At 43.6% G+C, this 25,687-nt stretch overlaps 1 protein-coding gene across 1 annotated transcript in view; it reads right to left on the reverse strand.

Moving 5' to 3' along the window:
• The window catches only part of Dcbld1 (discoidin, CUB and LCCL domain containing 1), a 70,366-nt gene extending 45,816 nt beyond the window's left edge, over positions 1 to 24,550 (reverse strand). The window contains exon 1 of the mRNA XM_055599390.1: positions 24,254 to 24,550. Within this exon, the coding sequence (XP_055455365.1) occupies positions 24,254 to 24,338 (85 nt within the window). The 5' untranslated portion in view covers positions 24,339 to 24,550. The remainder of the gene's footprint in view (positions 1 to 24,253) is intronic.
• Between the last annotated feature and the right edge of the window lie 1,137 nt (positions 24,551 to 25,687).

The raw sequence follows: 25,687 nt of genomic DNA on the forward strand, positions 1-25,687 counted from the left end.
AACACAGGAAAGGAAGACAAGAGTCCCAGGAGCTTCATCCTGGCCCTCGTAGCCAGGTCCTCTTACTGAGAGTCACAGACAAGAAAGCAGAGGTGTTTTAAAAATCTATCAGTTTAGCCAGGCACAAGGTAAGTGACTTAGTTGGGGGGCAGGGATGGAGGAGGATGGAAGACAGCTTGAGTTACAGAGCGAGACTATCTCAAAGAGCAACAACAACAACAAACAGCTACAACTTCAGTGGCTCCCACTTTAAAACGCCAACCTTATACAATCCTTAAGATCATTGTTGGTGCTGTAGAGGCGGTTCAGTTACTAAGATGGCTGCATGCTCTTTCAGAGGACCTGAGTTCAGTTCAGGTTGAGTTCAGATTGTCGGTTTACAACCACCTGTAATCCAAGCTCAGGGACCAGGTAACCTCTTTTGAGTCTCACGGTACTTGCACTTGAATTCACACTGTGATAGCAGTACCAAAAAATTATTAACTGATGATTAACTATTAATTAGTAACTCATTAACATGGTAATGAAGTTACATAAGAGGCTATGGATGTGGCACAGTTGGTAGAGTGCCTGCCTAGCATAAATAAGCCCTCGATTCCATCCTTGGCACCCTAAAAATCACAGGTCGGGGCACACACGCGTCATTCCAGCACCTAGGAGGTAGAGAGAGGAGGATCAGAAACTCAAGGTCATTCTCATACAAAGTAAATCCAAACTCATCACAGGCTACACAAAACCCTGTCAGAAATAAAAGAAGAGTAAATAGAAGAAAGAAAAAGTACCATTTTTACAGACACCTACTGATTTATGTAGGGCTGAAATGAAACATCCAGTCTGAGATTTGCCTCAAAATCCTTAACACAAACGGGAGAGGCGGGATATGTGAAAAGGCTGTTGTGACTTTCTGGGAAGTACGCACAGCACTCAAAGAACCTCACAGTGATCAAAATGACTGTACTTGTCTTGAGGCTCTGAGCTCAACCACCAGCACAGTTTATAATGGAAAATGTAATAAAGTTGATGTTTAAGGAAAGTAAGAAAATCAACGTTTTATGATTAAATTTCACAGACGTGTTGGAGATGATCTCCCAGGCAGAGAGAGAGAAAGTGAGGCTTGAGTGCATGGTGACAGCCAGAGTGAAGTACCACCTGCCCAACTTCAAAGGGGAGAGATGGGGGGGAGGAGGAAGGATTGCCCCAGGGACTCTTTCTGCTCTTCAAAAGCATCTGCAACAAAACGTTTATCTTTTCCTTCCTTTGAACTGGAATTTAATTGCCAAAGCACAGGATGACCAAATTAGTATCTTCCCCTTTCCCAAGACAGAAACTGTCTCTCCACTACTCAGTATTTTAGCTCATGGTAGTCCGTTCCCTATAGGCCTAAACTTTGGCTACTGCTCAGAGTAGCAGCTGCACTGGGAAAATAACTAACCATTCTCTTAAAACAATTTACAAAAATAAAACTGAATGGGACTGGGAGTTCAAGGCCAGCCACAGCCATATACCATGTTCAAGCCAACCTGGGCTTAAAAAAAAAAAAAAAAAAAAAAATAGAAGGTGGAAAAGAAAGATGTTGGAGATGAGCTAAGTGTGTGTGTAGGGGGAGAGGGGTAAGAGCAAATATGACCAAGACATTGTATATGTATAAAATTATCAAAAAATAACCTTAAAAATGTTTTTTCTTCTTTCTCATCACAGCCACAAGATGACCCAAAACAGGTAGACAGACAGATAGGACTCAACAGAGTAAGGACCTCCTGCAGCTGAATCCATTGGCTAAGTGCACAAGGACAAGGCCATCACACAGTCCATGGTTAGGACATAGAGGGCACTGCCCTAACCCAGTGTCTTTGTTGCTTATGTGCCTCTCAAGCTTATGTCAGGCTTCATTACTTCGAGAGCTGTGCCATTCACTACAAGATGGTCGACAAGGACCAAACACCCCACAAGACATAGAGCTGCTGATGCTACCCCACAACTGCCCACGAAAGGTGCTAGTTGCATGTGGCTGGAAGAATCATATTCTGGAAAAAAATAAAATAAAATTATACTTTATGAAAAAATGGCTTAATGTAGTGATATATACTTTTAATCCCAGCACCGGGAAGCAGAGGCAGCTGGAACTCTGTGTGAGTTTGGGGCAAGCCTGGTTTACATAGGAGTTCTAGCCATCCAGGGCTTATAGAGTAAGAGTCTGTCTCAAAGATAAAAATAAGTAAAAATGATTGCATTTGCTTATTTACTGGTGGAGATATATGAGGTATTCGTGTGCCACAGCACACCTGGTGATCAGAGGATAATTTTCGGGAGTCAGTTCTCTGCCTCCACCCCCTAAGTCCCAGGAATTAAAGTTGGTTTGGGTGTCCACCTTGGCAGCAGGCACCTGCACTTACCAAGCTATTCCATTAGCACTCTCAAAGTAATCTGTACACGGAACTACTTTCTCTGTGAACACTTAGTAACAATACTCATTAAAGAAAGAAGAGTTAAGGGCTGGCAAGACAGCTTGTTGTGTAAAGGTGTCTGCAGCCAAGACTGAGGACCTGGGTTCAGTGGTGGGAGAAGAGAACCAATTCCCTCAAGTCATCCTCTGAGCTCACAGGAACCATCAGTACTCCAGAAGTGGAGACAGAAGGACCAGGAAGAAGTTCTAGGTCGTCTTTGGCTATATAGTGAGTTTGAGGTATTGTGCCCAGTTCGCGAACCCCAAAAGACCAGGAAAAAATAGACTCTGCTGTAAATACATGAGGTTTTTTTTTTTTTTATTACAAGTTACAAGCTGCAGCTTGGGCTCACTCCCCCCACCACCAAAGCTGTGCCTCGTGTTCAAGTTAGTTGGGTGATTTAAAGATTCTGGTCCCTCCCAGCATGCCCAAAGCAGGGACAATTCCTGCCTGGCAAGCATCTATTTGGCGAAAGGCAAAAGGGATGCTGCATTTTAAATTGACTGGCTACAGGAAGATCCCCAAGGGATCTGGTGTCCCTCCCTAGGGGGATGGGCAAGTTTCCTAGCAACTTTATCTCTAGTGGGCAGGAAAAGAAAGCAGGGAATTACTGAAAATGTTTCACTTAGCTAGTTCAGGCCTTAAACATTAAAATAGCCATTTTTAATCTTTTGGTCTCTCAAAGGGAGATGTCTTAAAAAATGTATGTGTGCGTATATTTGTATATACAATACAAAACATGAACGTGTAAGTTTCCAAGTGATTTTTCATCTTATTTGTTATACACTTCTCTTCTTAAATTTTGTACTTATCTTCTTAAATAATTTGTACAAATTATTTTACGTTTATTGACTGGTGAACTGCACACAAGTGCCAAGGCACATGTGGTGGTGTTGAGGTCAGGGGACAACTTTTGGGAGTTCGCGCCTTCCACAGTGGGTTCCAAGGATCAAAGTCCCATTGCCATGCTTAGGAGCCTTTACCTACTGAGCCACCTCGCTGGACCCTTATCTCCTTAGCATGTGAACAAACTAAATCTGAGAAGAAATATAAAAAGACCAACGTCAACAAACATTCTTTGTAAGAGTGAAGTCTATTTTCAGCAAGAACCATATAATATAGACAGCAAAATCACCCCTTAAACCAATAAGCTCAAATGTCATTAAAAATTTATGCCACAGCTATGAACGATGTAGGTCTTGCTTCGAGTTCATAGTTACCATAGAGTATTACAAGTATTTTTTTATTTGAGACAGAGCTTCCCACATCTTAGATTAATCTTAAACTCACTGTACAGCTGAGGATGGTCTTGAACTTATCCTCCTGCCCCTGCCAACTTCCTAGTGCTTGGATTATAGGTATGTACACCTATGCCTGGTTTATGCTGGTCCTGGAATGACCCAGGACTTTGTGCTTGCTAGGTAAACACTCTGCCAACTGGCCTGTATCCCGACCTAAACAAGTAACGCGGGAGCGTAAAGGTGTGAGTACAAAGCCAAATCCGTGGATTTGGCATCTACCTACCAGTGGCTGAGAGCGGTGGACTTGCCTTTTCACCTTCAACACTGGTTCCTCAGGAAGATAGATATGAGTTGTTTTCTAATTAAGCTGATCCTTGTGTACAGGAATGAGCCTTTATTTAGTCTATTCTTGTTCCTCCCAGTAGGATAGGAAAACAGTAACTTCCCTAAACAGCTCTTTTCCTTTGATAAGATACATGCTTCACAAACAGAAAAGGAAACTAAGAGATACCCATGGTCTCAGACCTGCAAAACTAAAAAAGGAGGAGGCAGGCTAAAGAAGAAAGCGGTTGGTAGGCAATCACAAGGACCTGACTTTAGACTCCCAGCAGCACCCAACCAAAAGCTGGCTACAGTAGCTCTTATCTGCAATCCCAGTGTGAGGTGGAGGCCTAGAGCTCAAGGGCACCTCAGAGGTTGTCAACCTTCCCTTTAATACACTTCCTCATGTTATGGTGACCCCCCAACAAAAAATGATTTTCATTGCTACTTCATAGCTGTCATGTTGCTACTGTTGTGAATTGTAATGCAAATATCTATGTGTTTTCCAATGACTTAGGTGACCCACCCCTCAAGAGGTCACAACCCACAAGTTGAGAACTGCTGAATGGCTGAGCTCTAAGTTCAGTGAGAGAACCAGTTTCAAACAATCAAGGGGCTGGTCCTGTAAGCCTTATCAAAAGCTCATGAACAGGGAAGTCATAGGCCTAAGCCTTGGGGCAAGGGTAAGAGGGTGGGGGAATGCTATTACAGTTCTGCTAAATTGATAGCTTGTCAAACTGCTTATACTCACAGATAGGTACTGCTCTCAGCCTTGGCAAGGGAGGCCTCTTTTTTGCAGTGGGCAGTGTCTAATATGCTGAGGATAAGTGATTGTTGTGTGCCTGATCAAAAATGGAACATCTATATCACGAACCCCAAGGCTCAGGGAACATAGTGAAAGAATGGGAGTAAGGAATGTAAGAGTTGGAGGATGGATAGGAATTCTGCAAAAGGTTGTTTTCTGGATAGGACATGGCTGTTACAGTCATGAACTCACAGTAGCTGTAGTTACCTATATAGGATCTGCACAAGATGGAGTTCAGTCAACTTTCCAGTATAGATAGGGGAGGGGCTTATGAGGTCAACTCTTAGGTAAGGAGCCACTGGCAAGTGACGGCTGCTAGGGGAGGTGGAATCATTTTCTTCAATGCTATAGTCACTGGTAAAAAAGCCTATGGCACAGTAAATAGCCCCCCCATATGCTTATGCAAAATATCCCAATTAAACTTAGTGGGACATGAACACACCCACACACAGCGAGAGAAAGGGGAGATTCCAGAGAGTAGGAGGGAGATAAGAGAGGGTCATGAGGGTGAATATAATTAAAATATATGTGTGAAATTGTCAATAAATAAATTAAACAAATATAGGTGGACAATGAGAAAGACATGACACAGACCTCTGGCTTCTACATGTACTTGCGCATACGTGCACATGCATTCATATACACACACCACAAGAACATACACTACACCTATAAACATACAAAGCTTTTCATTATTTTGTACTTGTAGAAGAGTTATTTGGGTGATGTGTAATGAATATTGCACAAATATTTCCAGACAGATTATTTAGTAGTTCCTAGACTGAAAACAAAAAGCCTATTCGATTATGACCCATATGGATTTATCACAGCCCAGGTAAGCATGCAAGTGCACAAACCAGAAAACAAATTTTATCCATCCAATTTTTCCATTAGATGTCACCCACTGCCATGCTTCCCATTTGATTCCACTCGGCAACTCAGTCAAAGCACACTGGCTTGGCCTCCTGAACCTGCTTTACTAATGAGTTCCAAGCAGTAATTTGGGAAAGGGTGCTCTGACACACCGTGAGACTGAAAACACTTCTCGAGACATGAGTTCATTATGGCTCCAGCTGTTGCTCTTACGTTCAAGTTACGACAAGCCTCCACACACACAATCACCCATGTGTGGGCGTGAGAAAACTGCTTCCCACGTCTAAGATCAAATGAGCTCCTGATGACTGCAATCTTTTCAACCACAAAGGCAAGCTTGCAATCATCGCCTTGCTCTTTGTCTGGTGGTGAGGCGGCCAGATTCCCAAGGTATCACTAATTATGCTTTGAGCCATACTCTTATAAACTTTGCTGTTGTCCAGCTGTGCTCAACCATACTTTGTGCGCTGCCAGGAGATACAGAGAAACAAGGCTGACAAGATGGCCCAGCACAGTGGTTCTCAACCTATGCGTCGTTATCCATTTGAGAGGGTCAGCTGGCACTTTTCACAGAGGTTGCCTAAGACCATTGGGAAACACATTTATTTTCATTAGGATTCATAACAGTATCAAAATTATGGTTATTAAGTAGCAACAAAAATCATGTAATACAGTTCCACAACATGAGGAGCTGTATTAAAGGGTCGCAGCATTATGAAGATTGAGACACACTGACTTAGCAAGTAAAGGCACTTGAGAAAAAAGCCTGGGGTAAAGATGGAAGGACAAGACTGCACAAAGTTGTCCTGTGATATCCACATACCTGTGAATGTCAGGACACACCCCTCTCTGGCAATAACAATAAAATTTTCTTTTCCCTCAAGACAGGTTTCTCTGGGTAGCCTTGTCTGTCCTGGACTTATTTTGTAGACCATGCTGGCCTCAAACTCCCAGAGATCCGCGTGCCTCTGTCTTCCAAAGTGCTGTGAGAATACTAAACAATAAGTAACAAAGAACTTAAAAACAGTTTCTTAAAAAAAAAAAAAAAAAAAAAATGAAAGAACAGACATGCATGCTGGTGCACCCCTTTAATCCCAGCACTCAGGAAGCACAGGCAGGTGGAGCTCTGTGAGTTCAAGGCCAGCCTGGTCTACAAAGAGAGTTCCAGGGCAACCAAGGATACACAGAGAAACTCTGTCTCGAAAAACCAAAAAAGAAAAGAAAAAGAAATGAAATAACAAAGAAAGAAAGGCTTAGATGGCAATACAGGAATTTAAAAACAAAAGTAAAAGGAAGTTCTGACCATAAAACAGAATTTACTCAGTTTTTTATTTTTCTGAGCAGAAAATGCTACACTTGTACTGCAAGGCATCAGAGCTATCAGCTAGAAAACACATGACTAAGTTCTTCCAAATTGTTTGATAAGTCTCTCCAATCTTAATCTTACCACAGATAAAACTGATGCTAATGGTCTGATGAGTTAATAATAGTTTTGTGTCTGGAGCTTAAAAACATTTGAATAAAAATGAACAAAAGGGATTCCACAAGTGTCCCCTCAGTGGCTGCTGCCCTCTGGCAGTCCTTATCTCTAAGTCCTTGGCAACTCCTACCTTGCCAAGGTCCTATCCTCCTTTCCAGGGTGAGCCCAAATCCACAGAGTTCTTCATGAAGGACTGTAAAAACCTGGCCCCAGGCTCCAACTGGGGAAAATGCCATATGGTGATCCCAGCTGCAAAATTCTGCTGGGGTCAGTCAAAGCATGGCCTAACTTCCCAATCCCTCCCAGGAAAGCCCAAATCTTGGTCTGACAAATTCCCTCTGCTAATCTTACAGGTGCTGTGGCTGTTGAGACCCTATTTACACGTGAGAAACTTAAGTCCTAGTGCACCACTGCTGAGAGGCGGGGCTGTAAAAGGTGATAATCAATGAATTAGAGCCAAGATCTTAAGAGTGGGTTACTAGTGAACACAGTGTCCTTATACAGGATGAGTGTACTTTCCTTCTCTCTAGGGTACAGTTTCTGACTCCCCAACCTTCTGCCTCAGGCCCAGAGCTTTACACCTACAGAGCTGTACACCAAAAACAATTTATTTTCTTTATGTATTAGAAAGAAGGGATTGAGGAGGGGCTGGGAAGTCTGGGAATGGAACTCAGCTGGTAGAGTATTTGCCTAGTAGGCAGGAAGCCCTAAGTTCTCTCCCCAGCACCACATTAAACAAACAAAAGCCAGTAGCTATGACATATGCTTGTAGTCCCAGCACACCAGATACCTTTGGTTACACAGTGAGGAAGCTTGAGTGAGCCTGCACTCTACCCAAAATGAAAAAAAGAAAAACAATTACTATATCTCCCCATAGAAGTGATCAAAACCAAGTTGTATCAATGAAAAATTTCACTGGACATATACCATCCAAAAACAAGCGAGGCATTTACAGACCCATCAAGGACTTCTGACTGCCATTCATGGTACATATTTCTGAGATTTAAAGAGCTTCGAAGGAAGAGACCCTCGAAACCCAGTTCACTATTATTTTTTAATGTGCTACAAATAAAGGGGCACCTCTAGCTCTTGATCACTCTCCAGACTCTACAATTTAAGTTAAAGCCGAGTGTTGTGGGGAATGGAGGAGAAAGGTCTTCTCCCATTTGGTTCCCTTCTTAATACACAAAGAAGTTTGCCTAAAAGAAAAAAAACAAAAAAACAAATATCATATCCCTAGCCTACTCCTAACTATAATTCTTTCTTTAAAATTAAAAAAAAATTATATTGTGTTTACATGTGTGAATGTTTAGAAGTTGCGGGGACAGAGCATGACATGGGGTGTCTGTGTGTGTGTGTGTGTGTGTAGATCAGAGGACAAACTCTGTGGAGTTGCTTTTCTCCATCCACCATTTATACAGGTTCCAGGGATTGAGCTCAGGTTAGCTTGGCCGAAAGCACCATTTACCCACCGAGCCATCTTACTGGCTCAAAAAATTGTTTTTGTTTTTGTTTTTTTTTTGAGAATATAACATAATTATATCATTTGTCTCCTTCCAAATCCTCCCCTATACTGCCTTGCCCTTTCAAATTAATATCTTTTCATCTGTTGTTGTTATACATATATGTATATACATATATATCCCTAAATAATAAACACAACCTGCTTAGTCTGTATGATGCCATTTGTAAGTGTTTCCAGGGCTGACCATTTGCTAGTAGATAACCAATTGGTCTGTTCTTCCTTGGGGAAGACTGTTTCTCTATCTCTCAGGACTCTTAGTTATCTGAAGTTCTTTGTGTGGGGATAAGGACTCCCTGAGCTTGCCTCATCAGCCTTAGCATGTTTATTGTTGTCCTCGTTCAGCTCATGTTTAGGCACCCATGTTGGTGAGGCTTTATGGATGCTTATAATTATTTTTTAAAAGTAACATTTGTCTTTGTTTATAAAGGTGATTAAAAAAAAAACCAACACGGCAGAAAGCTTACAGTTTTAGAAGGCAAACAAATACGTGTGCTTCAGATCTCATTTTAGGTAGTTTAACTTAAAATACAGGGACAGTTAGCCAGGCGGTGGTAATGCATGTCTTTAATCACAGCAGTTGGGAGGCAGAGGCTGGTGGATCTCTGAGGTCAAGGCTAGCCTGGTCTACAGAGTTCCAGGACAGCCAGAAATACACAGAGAAACCCTTCCAAACAAACAAACAAAAAAAAAGTGCATGGGCAATTATTTACAATAAATTTGCAGTCAGTAAGTAAAAACAAAATCATATTTTCAAGAAAAAAAATCACAAAATATCTTTATACAGTATATCCAGGAAATCAGTAGCATCTATTAATGGGTGCCACAGGCAGGGAAAGTGGCTGTACCTAGGAGAAGAGCAGAGGAAAGACATCGCATTACTTCACACAGTTGCACAATGCCAACAGGTGCAACCACCATGCCATATTTTTTTTTTAATTGAAAATGCAAGCTGGACATGGTGATGCATACCTTTAATTAATCCCAGCACTCAGGAGGCAGAGGCACACCAATCTGAGTCCAGCCTGATCTACAGAGCGAGTTCTAGGACAGGCAGGGATACACAGATAACCCTGTCCAACCACCCCGGTGCCCCCTCTACACACACACACACACAAAGACTTTTTTTCCTATATAATACATTCTGATCACCGTTTCCTCTTTCTTGTCTTCTCCCAGTACAACTAGCACTTCCTAACGTCTTAATTACTTCCACGTCCTTGCAAGGGGACAGAGTTCAGGGATTACAATCCTGCCTGACCCTGACCACAGGGCCTTAGGTGACTGCCCAATAATTTAATATACTTTATTAAATTACCATTTTTAAAAAATGCTATTTAAGGGGCTGGAGAGATGACTCAGTGGTTAAGAGCACTGTCTGCTCTTACGAAGGACCTAGGTTCAATTCCCAGCACCCATATGGCAGCTCATAATTGTCTCTACCACCAATTCATTGCAAGGGGTCTGACACCTTCACATTAATGCACATAATAAAATAAAATAAAATAAAATGAAATAAAATAAAATAAAATGCTATTTAAAAATATTATATACATTGAATTAGGTGACGACTTTGCTCCAAATGCATCACTCACCAGTTCTGAGTTCTCAATTGAGAAGTCCCCCTTTTCTGTGTATCAGTTTCCTTCATCTTTAAATTACCAACCGTAAGAGGGTGTGGTAAAGAGAAATAAGGCTGTGTGTGCTTAAGCTTTAAACTGCTTAGAAAGTCAAATTAGAATATGCTCCCCAGTATTTATCTAATGCCTACTTAATACCAGTCAGCATACCACTAAAGTACCAGCATCTTTGGTCCTAATGTTTGGAACATTTATACTGAGGTCATACCATCATCTCCAAAGAGAACAAGGCCAGACTGGGCTACATGGCAAGGCCAGACTGTGTCTCAAGACAAACTAGACAAAAAAATAAATGTATTAAGAATTCAAGCTGGAGACCAGGTGCCACAGCACACGCCTGTAATCCCAGCACTCAGGGAGGCAGAGGCAGGAGGATCTCTTTGAGTTCAAGGACAGCCTGGTCTACAGAGTGAGTGCCAGGACAGTCAAAGCTATAGAGTAACCCCGTCTCAAAAAAACAAAACAACAAAAGGATTCAAGCTAGGTGTGCACGGTAGCACATACATGTGATCCCAGCACTGAGATAAACTACTTTGCAGAATCCCACCTTCTTCTTTACCACACATACGCAAAGGCCCTAACAGTGCTCTGTGAGACACTAATGGGGGCAGCAGCCTGAAGTATTTCCTAGGGAACTCTTTCTTTATTGGGCATCTCCCGGGACCAGAATTCTGTGGATTATACTGGTGACTGTCCGAATGAAGCTCTCACAGTGAGATGTACAGAGATCCCATAATGGGACTTCTGGGGCTAAAGGGCCAGTGTGGACAAGTGAACTTTTGTCCTTCAGTGTTCTAAAAATGATACAGAAATTGAACTATGTGATTTGACATTCAAAAGCAAGACTTTTCCCACTGATGTTACTAAGTTACAAGTCTTTGGAAGCATTAACCAAAGTTTAAAAAAAAAAAGTGTAAGAATTTCTTAATTTCATGGATGAGATTATAAGGAGAAGAAAAAATAACTTTTATATAGAAAAAAACCTCTAAGACAACTTTCAAAAGATATTTAGTTTTTATTTTATGTATATGAATGTTTTCCTTGTATGTGTGCCTGGTGCCTGTGGAAGTTAGAAGAGGGCATCAGATCACCTGAAACTGGAGTGACCGACTGTTGTGAGTGGTGATGAGGGAGCTGGAGATGTGGAGAACTCAGGTCCTCCACAAGATCACTAAGCCATCTCTCCAGCTCCCAAAGACAAGTGTTTTATCTATACTGCACAGACTCAGAATTAAAAAGTCAAAGAAAGCTAGCAGCTAACTTTACTAACAACAGAGGCCACTGATGTAATGTTCAAGCTGCTGTTCCTTAAATTGAGGACTAATTAAGAAATCTTGGCCCAAAATGGTGAAATGGCCTGTAACTGCACTTAGGAGGGTAGAGGAGGACCACTGACAGTTCAAGGCCAGCCTGACACCTCACTAAGATAATGCCTCCAAAGCCTGAAAAACAATTAAAGAGGAAGGAAAGCAAGCAGCATACAGGCAAGCAAGCTGGGGGTATGGCTCAGTGGGCACGGCGAAGCAGCCAGGAAGCCCTGGGTTAAATCCCCAGCACTGTGTAAATGGCTATGGTGGATAGAGGCTCACACCTCTAATCTCAGCTCTTGAGTAAGGAATATCAGGATTTCCACGGAACTTCTACATACGTGAGACCCTATTTCTAAAAATAAGGAAGCAAATAAGCAAATGGGGGTAGGTATGTTTCCTGTCTCTAGAATATGCTTACTTTTTAAAATTTTTAATTATTTATTGTATCTCTAGGTAGAGTTCAAAGGAAGTTTTGTGGGAATTGGTTCTGTCCTTCCAACATGTGGTCCCAGGTATTTACCTCAGTTGGTCAGACTTTTTCCTGACTCACTGCTCAATAATATGCATGTTTTCTAATGTTGGTTTTGTACTAAATATACCAACAATATTCAAGTGACTTTTTCCTATTGAATCTAGATATCCAAACATTACAAAGTACAGAGCTAACCTGGGTTACAGAGGTTGAGAGTGCCTCACATTTATCTTTCACACATATGATTTTCATTTTGCATTTACAGTTTTCAAAAATTATAAGACAGCTGGGTATAGTAGAGGTGAGAGCATGGAACTCCATCTAGCATTTGAGGGTAGACACAGAATGATCAGGAATTAAGGCCCTCCTCAGCTACACAGTAAGTTCAAGGTCAACCTGGACTACAGGAGACTGTCTCAAAGAAAACAATGTTGACTCATTGAGGTGGCTCAGCAGGTACAGGTATTTTGTTGATACCAGAGTTTGATCTCTGGAATCCACATAAAGGTGGAAGGAGAGAAACAATTCCACAAAGCTGTCATCAGACCTCCTTCACACATCCCTTTCCCAACAATAATAAATAAAGTTTTAAAACAGCAACAAAATAAGAACGGGGCTGGAGAGATTGCTCAGAGGATAAGAGCACAGACTGATCTTTCAGAGGTCCTGAGTTCAATTCCCAGCAACCACATGGTGGCTGACAACCACCTATAATGAGATCTAAAGCCCTCTTCTGGCATGCAGATGTACAGGCAGACAGAACACTGAACACATAATAAAGAAATAAATCTTTAAAAAATAATAATAAATAAATAAGAACAGAAAGAGAAATGGGGGTTGGGGGCCAGCCAGGTCAAAAAAAGAATTATGTAGGAGCCCTTGCCAGAAATCAGAGTTTCCTAAGTGTTTATTCTACTAGGTAATAGATTATTTTAAGAACTCTAAAGTATATGCTATTTTAATCTTTGTTACAATCCTGTTTGATAAACAATGATAACTCACTTCATACACATAGACACACACAGAAAGAGTTATATCTCAAGTAGCCAAGTACATCTCCATAGCTTAAGGAATACTTCCAAGAGAACGCAGCTGAAGCCCTGAGTCCCTCTTTACCACACATCCCCCCATGACCAGTCAGTATCTGGTGTGTGCAGTACTTAGACCTTTGGCCAGTATAGCTGAGCCCATGTGGCTGACAGGATAGGAATCTAGTCTCACTCCAGAGACCACAGAAGAGAATCATTGTACCCTTCAGCCACCTTTGCCAAAGCTAAGGTGAGGAACTGTGAGGCAATTATGATGCTCTCCAGGCGTACATTACTGGTACTGAAGTCTGTGTCACCTTTTGTCATTTGCAGTTGCAGTCTTTTTGTCTCAAAATTAACATGAGGAGCCACTTGGTAGCCCACACCCATCATTTAAGCACTGGGAGGAGCAGGGAAGAGGATTGCCATTGACTCTGAGGACAACCTAGTAAGTTCTACAGCAGCCTGGGATATGCTGTAAGATGGGAGCTAAAAAGTAAATCAGAACCAAAACCAAAGCAATACAAACAACTGTGGATGTTTAATCAAGGTTTCTTATAAAAATTACATGAGAAGTTGTTACCCTTCCTTTTTAATTATTTAAGTGCTCTTTACTAGATTATTCAGGAAATAATCTACCTCCAACAGAGGTCCTTCATTTTGCTTCCAATCCTGCAGTTCTTAAAAGATGCTCTAAAATGACAGGTTTGTGGGTTAAAGTGCTGTTCCTCAAGCTTCAGCTCCACTGGTCACCTGGAGAGCTTGCTAAAACTCAGCATTTGGAATTTTACATCTCTCAGAGCTCTTTGTAATAACTGTCCTGCTGGCCCCTGGCAAGATGCAGTCTGAGGAGGAAGAGACCAAAAGAGTACCTGATAAAAGCAGGAATACTGGAATCTTTTAAAAGTGAAAAGTGCCTGAATTACCATTCTGGGGTAGCTTTATCCTCAATATCTACTCCTAAAGTTGGAATCAGTATTGTCAACTTGCTAATACTCATTTTTATTCGGGATATGTGATGTATAAGTCAGCAAAGCACAAACTCCAGGATCTAAGTCACAGCGCCACTCTGCTACCCACGGGTGTCAGCTTAGGAATTAACTGAGCCAAATGTGGAAAATACACAAAGACAAAGGTTGCAAATGGTATGTCTAACACAGATATATACAACATGTATAGAGAAAACAATCAGTGTTGAAGAGCAAATCTCAGTGGGACAGACAAGGTACGAGGCACAAGGCTTGAGGAGGGAGAAGAAGCCTATGACACACCCAGCATACTGCAGTCCTGGAAACTGCATGGCCTTTGTGTAGTCTAGAATTGGAATTCATCAGTGTCACAGGAACAAATGGTTAGCTATTAATTAGGATTTTCAAGAGTCAAATGTGATTACCTCTAAGAGAAAAACAAAGACTGTTAATTTAAAGCTTGGTTGCATAAATTACCCTCTGGCATTGTGTTCCTCCAAAATGTCTTTAAGCATTTCTCCCCTGGGCTCAAGCAGACAATGTTTTCCTTGTGTGAGTAGGAACCACGTGAAGGCACTAGGGATGATGGCAAGCAATGCATCCTATTTCACACAGACGAAGTGCATATGCATAGGAGGAAGGATTCCATCTCACTAAATCTCAGTTCTTCTAATAACTCTCAGAATCATTGTCATTGAGTCAAATGAAAAAAACAACGGCTGGAGAGATGGCCCAACGGATAAAAGCACTGGCTGTTCTTTTAGAAGTCCTGAGTTCAATCCCTAGCATTCACACGTTGGCTCACAACCATCTATAATTGTAGTTTCATGGGGTCAGATGACCTCTTCTGATGTGCATGCAGGGAAAATATCCATATACATAAATAAGATGAATTAGAAAGAAAGAGAGAGAGAGAGAGAGAGAGAGAGAGAGAAAGAAAGAAAGAAAGAAAGAAAGAAAGAAAGAAAGAAAGAAAGAAAAAAAGAGAACAACAACAGCATTAAATCCGAAGGCAGGAAGGAGGCTATAGTGGTGTATACCCAAAATCTCAGAACTCGGGAGGCTGAAGGACCATTGCAGGTTCAAAGCCTACAAGGACTACATAGTAGAACCTGTTTAAAAATAACAAAAAGGGCCAGCCAGAGACACATGCCAGTAATGCCAGCACTGAGGTGGAAGCAAGAGGCTCAGGCCTTAAGGTCACCCATGACTACCTGACCATTTCAAAGCCAGCACAAGATACATGGGGTTCCATCTGAAAAAAAAAGACTATAATTTTTTATTGTTCAGTATACCTTACACATTTTTTCATTTTTTGTTTCTATTGTTTAACAGAAACCAACACTAGACAACATGGCTTACCTCAGCGCTTATGTCACGAATACGTAATACAGGTCTCCTACTGCCCTAAGTGTGCTCACAGCTGTGGCTCTCAGGGGAGCCACTAGCTCCACCTCCCCTATGCCCAGGGCAGCAAGTACCTAACTCACAGCTGCTCTCCTGCTGCTGCCTAAGAGGTCTCTGAAACCTCAGAATGTCTGGAGATGAACGTTGCTATTTTCATGAACACAGACACGTTTACAGAGGCACGGATCTGCAATGTCTATCAAAGCTGGCTGTTGAAGCCTTGCTCCCCTGGGTATTGAAGACTTGGTCCCCAGCACAACAGGACTGGAGGTGTGCTTTTGGGAAGTGCTTAGAAGATGAGGGCTCTAGCCTTGCAGATGGATTGATCCATGGAAGAATTCCTGGGTTGAAAAGGAAAGAGAAATGACAAACTTCAAGAGGTGAGGTATGAAGGACAGGTCTGTGGGGCTCACCTTTGAAGTGTGTCTCATGCTCCTGGCTCCTTGTTTGTTTGTCTGCCTCCTGATCGCACTGAGGTAAGCAGATCTCTTCATCACAAACTTCCAGGCTCTGCCTCGCTACAAGCCCAGAAAACAACCCAGCGGGTTAGCCTTAGGCTGAAACCTTTAAAACCAGGAGCCTGGGCTGGAGAAGATGGCTCAGAGGTTAAGCGCAGTGGCTGTCCTTCCAACGGTCCTGAGTTCAATTCCCAGCAACCACATGGTGGCTCATAACCACCTATAATGAGATCTGGTGCCCTCTTCTGATATGTTGGTCTGCATGCAGGCAGAATACTGTATAAATAATAAATAAATCTTTAAAACCACGAGCCAAAAAGTAAACGTTCCCCGTGAAGTTCTCTCTCATTTTCTGCTGAAGTGATGGAGGGCTGGCATGCCTCAGTACTTCCTACATACAAATGCTGCTGAAAATACCTTTGTGACTTTTACCCTTCCCCTCTATCTTCCAAACCACAGCTGAGGTATCATAACTGCTCCAGCTGGGCACTGACTCAGGCAATAGTTATCTGGAACCGTTATCTGCCAGGCCCTGTACCAGGTACAAGTGGGAAAATAATCAGGCTTGGACTCACAGATTTGAGCAGCTTCTCCAGCCTGTCCTCCACCCCTGCAACAACTCCCCCTCTTCAATTCTCACCCCTCCCACTCCCCCACCCCCAAATCCTAAGTCTTCTTTGGCTCTGGATTCAGTGTGCCAGGGCTTACAGGCTCAACCTCATTTCTACACTGTTAGAAGGTCACACGGTTTTCTTTTCTTCCCCCATCAGATAAGTGTGCCCTGCTACACAAGACAAACAACTGTGTACTTTCTAATGTATGCAAAGCAGGGACCTAATACCTGGAAGATGACACCAAGAATCTTCCACTGTAGAAATTACTTCATAATCTTTTTTTTTTTTTTTGTACGTATATACAGGGGAGAGCAGGTCACACTCACCTTGTTGTACAGGTGGAAACCAAAGACCTACCCGTGGGAGTCAGTTCTCTCTTCCCCCATGTGGGTCCCAAGGATCAAGTTTGGTGGCAAGCAAATTTACCGGCTGAGCCTTCTCACCAACCTGAGTTCTGTTAAATCCTTATTCTCAGTCTACTCACATACTAACAACAATTGGGCCAGACCATCACATTATTTTTTGTGTGTCCAGGTTTTGGTTCTCAACCAATCAGATTTAGGCCCTAGCAAGAGGTGGCATGATTTTTCACTGCCTTCTCTCCCCAACTGCAGTAAGCAAGCAACCCTCCTGACCAAGCAGCCCTACTAAGCGCACAGCTCTACTGAGCAGGCAACAGGTGCTGCTCACCGCACAACCTCCTCCTGGACCTTCCAGTTGAGCAGGAGGAAAGACAAATACAGTAATAGAAATGTAAGCAGTACACTCTATGTGAAGAGGGCAAGTGCTCTAAAGAAAACAGAAAAGAGGAAAGGGGAAATATAGGGCTTTGGGAATAAGACAGGGCTTCAAGTGGTTGAGAAAGTCCACTCTGGTGGCAACATCTGAACAGGAGGGCATGAGCCAAGTGGATAGACAAGGCAGCTGCAGGCACAGAGAGCAAACAGCACATGCAAAGACTCTGAGTTAGAAGGGGCCTGGCAGAGAAGCAGAAAGAAAGTCAACTAGTGAAGCTAGACAGGCTTGAGTAGAGGGAAACACAGCAGGGGAGGGATTTGAGCTGGCAGGCCAGGAAGAATGAGAAAGCTTGATTAATCTGTCAAGTTAATAACAAGAACAAAACGCTGAATGAGTCCTGAGCCCTGACTGTCCTGAGAGCTATGTCTAGCCGGCTGCAGGCACTACCTCTGAGATAGAGAAAGCAGCCAATTCCTCCTACAAGAACAGAGTGGGCTCACACTCTCTGAATTAAAGCTCTAGGATGCAGACAAACAGAAAGAGCAGTCCAAACATCCATTGTGCTTCTCTAAGGAAGTTTTTGTCACTATTCTTCCTACCTTAACACGACTAAAACGTCGACAATTGGTTCATGTCCCTATGCATCTTAAAAATATATAATCACCTGCTCTGCACAGGAAGTTACAGGCAAGCCAGGGCTTACAGAGTGAGCCCTTGTCTCAGAACAAAGCAATACATAAAAAGCAAGCAAACAAAATATATAAGAAAAAATAGCAACAGCAACAAAACCAGGCCATAATGGTGCATCCCTCTAATACCATCTACTGCCTGCAAGAGAGAGACAGGGCAATCAGGAGTTTAAGGTCATCATTACCTAACAAGAGAGTTCAAGACCAGCTTGGGTGACAAGACAGAGAGTAACAACAACAACAAAGAGAAAGAAGAAACACCCCATAATTCCTCATTAATGATAGAGGTCTAACTTTCAAAGACTGTGCTTTTCATGATCTTCCACTGTTTTATATCACAAAGTTCAAATTATGAAAAGTTAGTAAACCATGTGAAACATTATTCAGGGTTCAAATCCTGCCTTAACGACATCCTTTGAATTTCCTGGCTGACTTCTTGACATGGCATCTTTTTGTTGCCAGATACGAGGTACAATGTTTCTGATTATGGCAAACCATTCACTCTGCTGGAGCCAAGCGCTCTGGGCGGACTGTTGTGCTGGCACATCCCCTCAGGCCCTGTGCTTGCACATCAAAGGCATCCTTGCGTACAGAAGTAAGCATGCCAAGGGAGTGGGGCTTGGTAAACACAATTAATGAGTGGAAGCAGCAGATGTACCTCCATAAAGAACTTCATTAAGCTCTCTAGCACTCTTTCCACTAATTACGAAATGGTTTGAAAGTATCTCCTAAACCCTGGAGATTGTTCAGTTCAAATCAGAAATAGTCAGTGAGTGTCTGTCAAATGCTTATGCTTAAGGCAAGGATGGCAGGGATGGGAACTTAGCCTGCAGGACTGGTTTAGCCTCTCCATCTCCCCAGGACAAATAAGATTCAGGAAGGTGTGCATGAGGGTACAGTGGTGCAGAATAAACTTGTACTTACTTTTTTAAAAAGCCACTTACCTAAAACATCAAATACCAGTAGGTCACATGTCTACCCAAATACAAATTACTAGTGAAGGTTAGACTTTCAAACAGCAATAAACCAGGAAGTTGGTTGTGGGTTTTAAAGCTATTTGTAAACATCTAGGAGTTGATGCTCAAAGTATCAACAGTTTGTTTTCATTTCCTCCTATATTTAAATTACCAGGAAGGAAACTGCATATACACGTTTTGATGAAAGGAGAATCAGGATTTTTAGATTCCGTCACAACACTCAGGGGCCCTTTGGGGAGAATGTAAGAGCCAAAGAATGGGAGAGAGTTTTATGAAATACTGTCTTCTGGACATAATCTGCTGGAGACCCGAACTAGAGTGAGGCAGTAGTCATTTTGTGATGGATAACAGAGAGTCTCCACTAGGCAGGTGGGTTGCTGGGAAAAAGGAATCCCAGAAACAGAAATACACACATGGTATATACTCACTTATAAGTGGATATTAGACATATAATATAGGATAAACATACTAAAATCTGTACACCTAAAGAAGCTAAGCAAGAAGGAGGACCTTGGGTAAGATGATCAATCTTCATTCAGAAAGGCAAATGGGATGGACACCGGAAGAGGGAGAAAACAAGGAAGAGGACAGGAGCCTACCACAGAGAAAGATTTTGGGCATAATGCAGGGAATATTATGAAAGAAGGGGAGATAGAAAGACTTGGAGGGGACAGCAGCTCCACAAGGAGAACAACAGAACCAAGAAATCTGGGCACAGGGGTCGGTCTTTTCTGAGACTGATACTCCAACCACCGAGATAATCTAGAACCCCTGCACAGATGTAGCCCTTGGCAGCTAGTCTCCAAGTGGGTTCCCTAGTAAGGAGAACAGGGACTGTCTCTGATATGAACTCAGTGGTTGGCTCTTTGATCACCTCCCCCTGAGAGGGTGGAGAGAGCAGCCTTACCAAGCCACAGAGGAAGACAATGCAACCACTCCTGATGAGACTTGAAAGGCTAGGGTCAGATGGAAGAGGAGGAGAACCTCCCCTATCAGTAGATGGGGGAAGGGGCATGGAAGAAGAGGGAGGGAGGGCAGGATTGGGAAGGGACAAGGGAAGAGGTTACAGCTGGGATACTAATAAATAAATTGTAATAAATAAAAAATTCAAAAAAAGAAGTCATTTTTCTTCAGTGCTGTAGGTGCTGGTAAATTACCCATGTTCCAGGAAACCCCATACTTGCCCTCAAGAAGGCAACTCTTAATTAACTCAGTGGATTAAAACAAACAAACAAACAAACAAACACGATAGTAAGAAGGCAGACTTGTTGGGGAAAGAAAGGGTAGGAGATAATAAGAAAGGGCAATGGGGGTAATAATGATCAAAATACATTACATACATGTAACTGACATGAAATTGTCAAGGAATAAGAATATTTTAAAAAGAATTAAGTTTATTTTATTCTATAGAACTTTATCAAGTAATAAGGCTGAACTAAATCCACCTACATAGACTGACACAAACAGAATCAACACAAATGGGCAATTTATGTATCATATTATTCAAAAGTTAAAAAAAAATCACGTGAAATAGTTTGTAGAAATACAGAACCTCAGGAAAGTGAGTCCCAATGAACCAGCAAAGGAAAGAGAACAGTGCTGGGTGAGTACCCTGGGGAAGGTCAGATTTTAAGAAACTGAATATATGCATTGTAAAGGCAAGCAGCAGCCATACAGAAGAATCACTGCAGCTTCATGAGGCCACCAGGGCCTAACACAAAAAATTCACATGGTATCGTGACCCATGCCTGTAATGCTAGCACACGGGAGTCTCAGGCAGTAGGATCACAAGTGTGAGGACAGCCTGAGCCATAAAGCCAAGCCTGGGCCACACAGCCAGACCTTGTGTTTAAAAAAAAAAAAAAAAAAAAAAAGCAAAATAAATAAGATTACTGGGGCTGTAGCTGCAAAGCTTCCATGGACACGGGTAGCTAGGCAGGTCCAGGAAACTGGACCAGGAAGCCCCACACTCCAGGAACAACAAAGATTCAAGTCAATGTGGTATGTTTGTAATTTAACCAAAATAAACTAGTAAACTAGCTTAAGTATTGAGAGCACTGTCATTCAACACTACCCAACTCTGGTGGTTTGAATTAAAATGGCCCCATAAGCTGTGTGGTGCCATTAGGAGGTGTGGCCTTGGAGAAGATGCATCGCAGTGGAGTGGGCTTTGAGTTCTCAGAAGCTCAAGCCAGTCTCCTGCTGCTGCCAGTGGATCAAGATGTAGAACTTGCAGCTCCTTCTCCAACACTAAGTCTTGTCTGCACACCGCCATGATGATAATGAACTAAACCTCTGAAATTGTAAGCCAGGGCAATTAAATGTTTTCCTTTATAAGAGCTGCTATGGTCACAGTGTCTCTTCACAGCAAGAGAAACCCTAGGACAGCAACCCCATAACTTTGAGTCTGTAGCAAATCTGATAGAACTGAAGTCAATATGTTTGTTTACGTTTATAACACTTGAAAACTGTCCTACCACATACTCTGGAAGATCACAGATGTGAGGATGGCTTTAACACTCACAGAAGCTATATGAGATGAGGAAGGCTGCAATCCTAGCACTTAAGAGATGGGGATAGGAGAATCGGGAATCCAGATCACTCTTGTTTACATAGCAAGTGTGAGGCCAGACTAGCTACATACTAACTCCAGGCCATTCTGGGATGCAGAGTGAGACCTTGCCTCAAAAACAAAAACAAAACTGAGGGCTGATGAGAAGTAAAGGTGCTTGCTACCAAGTCTAAGGAGCTGAATTTCATCCCTGGAATCAACTTGGTAGAAACTCCTGCAAACGGTCCTCTTATCTGCACACAGATAAGAGGTACATGAAGGACACAGACAATAAAAAATAAATGTTAAAAAAAGTACTCAACAATGTAGTTCCTAAATCTCTTTCAATAACTATCCCAAACCTGTTTTAACTTATGTGTCTGAATACACACAATTGGTTGGTTGGTTGGTTGGACAGTTGGTTAGTTTTCATGTTGACAGTCTTGCAATGCAGCCCTGACTGGCCAGAGATTTACTATGCAATCCAGACTAGCCTGGAATCGGAGGCAATCCTCCTGCCTCTGTCTCCAAAGTGCCTCAGCTAAAGGTGCACAGCTGCACACCTTGATGGTGCTCATTTATTTTAAAATCCTAAATACTTAGGTAGGACGTTCCACAATAACCCAAATAGCAGTGTCTTCTTCCATCAGTCAATGGCAACAAAGGCTAAAACGTAAAGCCGCATGAGAATCTAAACAAACATACTTCTAAACTGCTCACATAGCCCAGATAAGCATTTTCACGTGGAGGCAGACTTAGGGATGTACAACGAGAAAAGTGCCTTCCCACTGTGATCCCACCTTCAGAGGCTGAGGAAAGAGGATCCGAAGTTCAGGCTAACCAGTGTGCCTCAAACCAACAAAAAGCAAGAAAGAAATTAATGGACTGCGGCAATTAAGAGACCCTCTAGTTCTCGCAGAGGAGCCAAGTTCAGTTCCCCGGACCCAGATCAGGTGATCACACCTGCCTGTAACACCAGCCATGGGCAGCTCTGCGGCTTCTGGCCTCAGACGCTCCCTACACTCACAAGCACAAACCCACATCCATAGATATAATTAAACGAAGTAAATTTTTAAAAAAGAAATAAGCAAAAGCTGGAAACAAAGTAAAACTACCGATTGAGCTGGATATGGTGTCTCATGCCGGTAATACCAGCACTTGGAAGGCATAAAGAGTATTACCATGAATTCAAGGGTAGTCTGTGCTCCATATGGGTTTCAGGCTAGCCTGAGGTACAAAATAAAGCCCTGTCTCAAAAGCAAATGATAGTAATAACCGTAAGTTAACTAAAAATTTTCACAATGGAGCTGCAGCGATGTCTCAGCGGTTAAGAGCACATACTGCTCTTTCATCAGACCGGAAGCTTGGTTCCCAGCACCCACACCCAGGGACACACATCTGCCTGTAACTTCAGGACCCAGACACAGATCAGACACTTCTGGTCTCTGGACATCTGCACTCGCACGCATTTATCTCAACCCCAGACACAAGCATACATAATTAAAAATAAAGCTTTTTTAAAACACACACCAAGTAAATAAAAAATGTTTTTATTTTTCAAACATCGACTTGAGTAAGTGTTTTCAACATTTAAAACATTTGGCGTCTGGAATATAGTTCAGTTGGTGGAAGGCTTGTCTGGCACAGGCATTCCCAGCACCGCCAAACAAACAAACAAACAAACAAACAACAAACCCAAAACAGCACCTTCATAAAAGATTCATAAGATCTTACATATTGCAAACCTAACACAGCAGCTCTAAACAAAATAACTTTACACTTTTGTTTTGTGTTTTTAATACTATAAACATGCTGAATGCTTGGGTGAACGAATACACCGTTCTATGAAAATAAATAAATAAATAAATAAATAAATAAATAAATAAATAAATGATGCACCGTTCTATGAAAATAAATAAATAAATAAATAAATAAATAAATAAATAAATAAATAAATAAATAAATAAAAGCCAGCGATGGCTTTAGCTTCCATATCGGTTTCACCAGAAAGCGTAGCGGGAGCGGGGGCGGCATCCCAGTATCCTGCATAAGCTCACTGCCATTAATTAACCCCAGTTAAAGAGGAGCAAAGGCAGATGAGAGAAACAAAAACTGAAAGAAAGAGAAAAAAGGCAGAAAGCTGGCCCTTCCTATTCAAGGAGAACTAATTAGAGCAGATTAACGAAGTAGAGCCACGTTGGGCTGGCTGGGAAACTAGTTTCCTGCTTTACTCTGGCGGTGATGGGAGCCAAAGATCAGCTAGCGAAGAAAAGCAGCCTGGGCCGCAGTCGACTCCCTCCTATACCCTGGTGGGACCCGAGCCTCAAGGCTCCAACTGGGGTCGCCAGCCCGAGACGTGTGAGGTGGCGGGGAGGTCCCCGTGGGCAGCCTGCTCCCCGGCCAGCGTCGCAGAAGCACCCCACTTTAGGCAGAGGCTCGGACCCGGGCCAGGCCACTCGGACCCCGCCGCCAAGGTCGGGAAGTCTGCGAACTAAGTGGCCGGGCGGGGACAGCGCGCAGGCAGCCGGGGAACAGGCGCCAAGCTGCCGCGCTCTTGTGGGGGAAGGAAGGGGTTTCTGGGACGCGATTCGGAATGCGCTCGCTGACTTCAGCCCATCCCCGGCCTGGCGTAGAGCGCCCGACCCTCCGCAGGCTCCCCCGAGGCCCACAGCCCCCCCACCCCGCCCCCAAGCCCCGGGTCCCACGGTCACTCACCCAGTTCCACCGCCTGCAGCCGGAGCGGAGCGCACAGGGCGAACAGCAGCGCCAGGACGGCCGGCCCACCCGCCCCGGCCCCCATGGCCCCTCCGGCCTCCAGATCCGCAGGATCGGCCTCCCGGCCCGGCCCCGCGCCGCCGCTGCCCGCTTGGGGCAGCCTCGTCCGCGGCCCCGCGCGGCGCGGCCACCCGGCACCGATCCCTCCGCACAGCCCGCGCTCGCGAGAGGGCGTGTCGTCCCCGCCCCGCGGTGACCCAAGGCGCCACCCGCCTCCGCACAAGGGGAGCGCCCAGCTTCGGGGCCCCTCCTCCCCCACTGGCCACCTGCCCCGACCCACGTGAACGTGGGAATCAAAAGTTCACCTGGCGCGCGGGCCCGCCCGAAACCCGCTCACGTAGACTCCGCCCCTTCGGGCACTTTGTCAGCTCCACCCAAGAGAGCTGGTCCGCCGAGGCCACACCGGGCACCCGAAATCTGGTGGATTTCGGGCGGTGGCCTGTAAAACAGTTCAAGTCCATTCATTCTCATTCTCATATTCATTCGTTCGTTCATTCATACATTCATTCATTCTTGTAGTCTCTCTCACACTCATTCCGTTGTTTAGCTCTACTGTGTCTACATGGCTGGGTGATTAAATCCACGCGGCATTTGCAAAGCTTAGAAATAATCGCTCAGTACAGATCGCAACCCGTGACTTGGAGAAGGTACTTGGAGCACGTTTTGAGCAGATCTTAACTGCATGGACGGGAAGCAATGCTGCCTCAAGTGTGAAAGGCTGAACTGAGGTGACAAGGTTGTTTAGGGGATTAAAGGGCGGGAAGGGGCCAGTGTGGCTGTTAAACAGGTGGGTGCCTGGCCAGAAGTGGTCATAGAGGTGCAGAGTAGGGCCTGGAAGAGTCCTCAGAGGAGTCTGTCCCCCAACTTCGGACTGACCAATGTCTGATACACCTCTCTGAGGTGATGGGAAAGTCTTGAGAGAGGCAAAATGGAGTTTGGAGGCTTCTGCTGAGTAGTCGGGTCGTCGTCCTGGAGGTGAAACTGGACAGTAAATACTCAAGGACGGTCCCCTTTAGGTCCCCCTGACCTTCCTCTGCGAGGCCACAACCTTAGCACCACCTCGAGGCCTCTGGAATTATTACATCTAGAGGTGCAATGGGGGAGGGGGGGCGCTACGGGGATGAGGAAGGTCAGATATTCCAAGGACACGTGGTCTTTGGTTTCTTCTGCACTCCCCAACTGCATCCCTATGCTGGCAGATGTGTATAATGTTTCGCCTTAAATCGTTTGTTTTGAGATGGAGGTTTGTGGTTTGAGTTGGGAGGGGTTCTCTTGTATTCCTGGCAGGTCTTGAGTTTGATAAGTAGCAGGACGCTGACCTTGAACTCCTGACCCTTCTACCTCCACCTCTAGAAGTTAGGGGAATACCGGCCA

This window comes from Psammomys obesus, unplaced genomic scaffold (genome assembly GCF_907164565.1).
Source record: "Psammomys obesus unplaced genomic scaffold, mPsaObe1.curated_primary_1811, whole genome shotgun sequence".
NCBI lineage: Eukaryota > Metazoa > Chordata > Mammalia > Rodentia > Muridae > Psammomys > Psammomys obesus.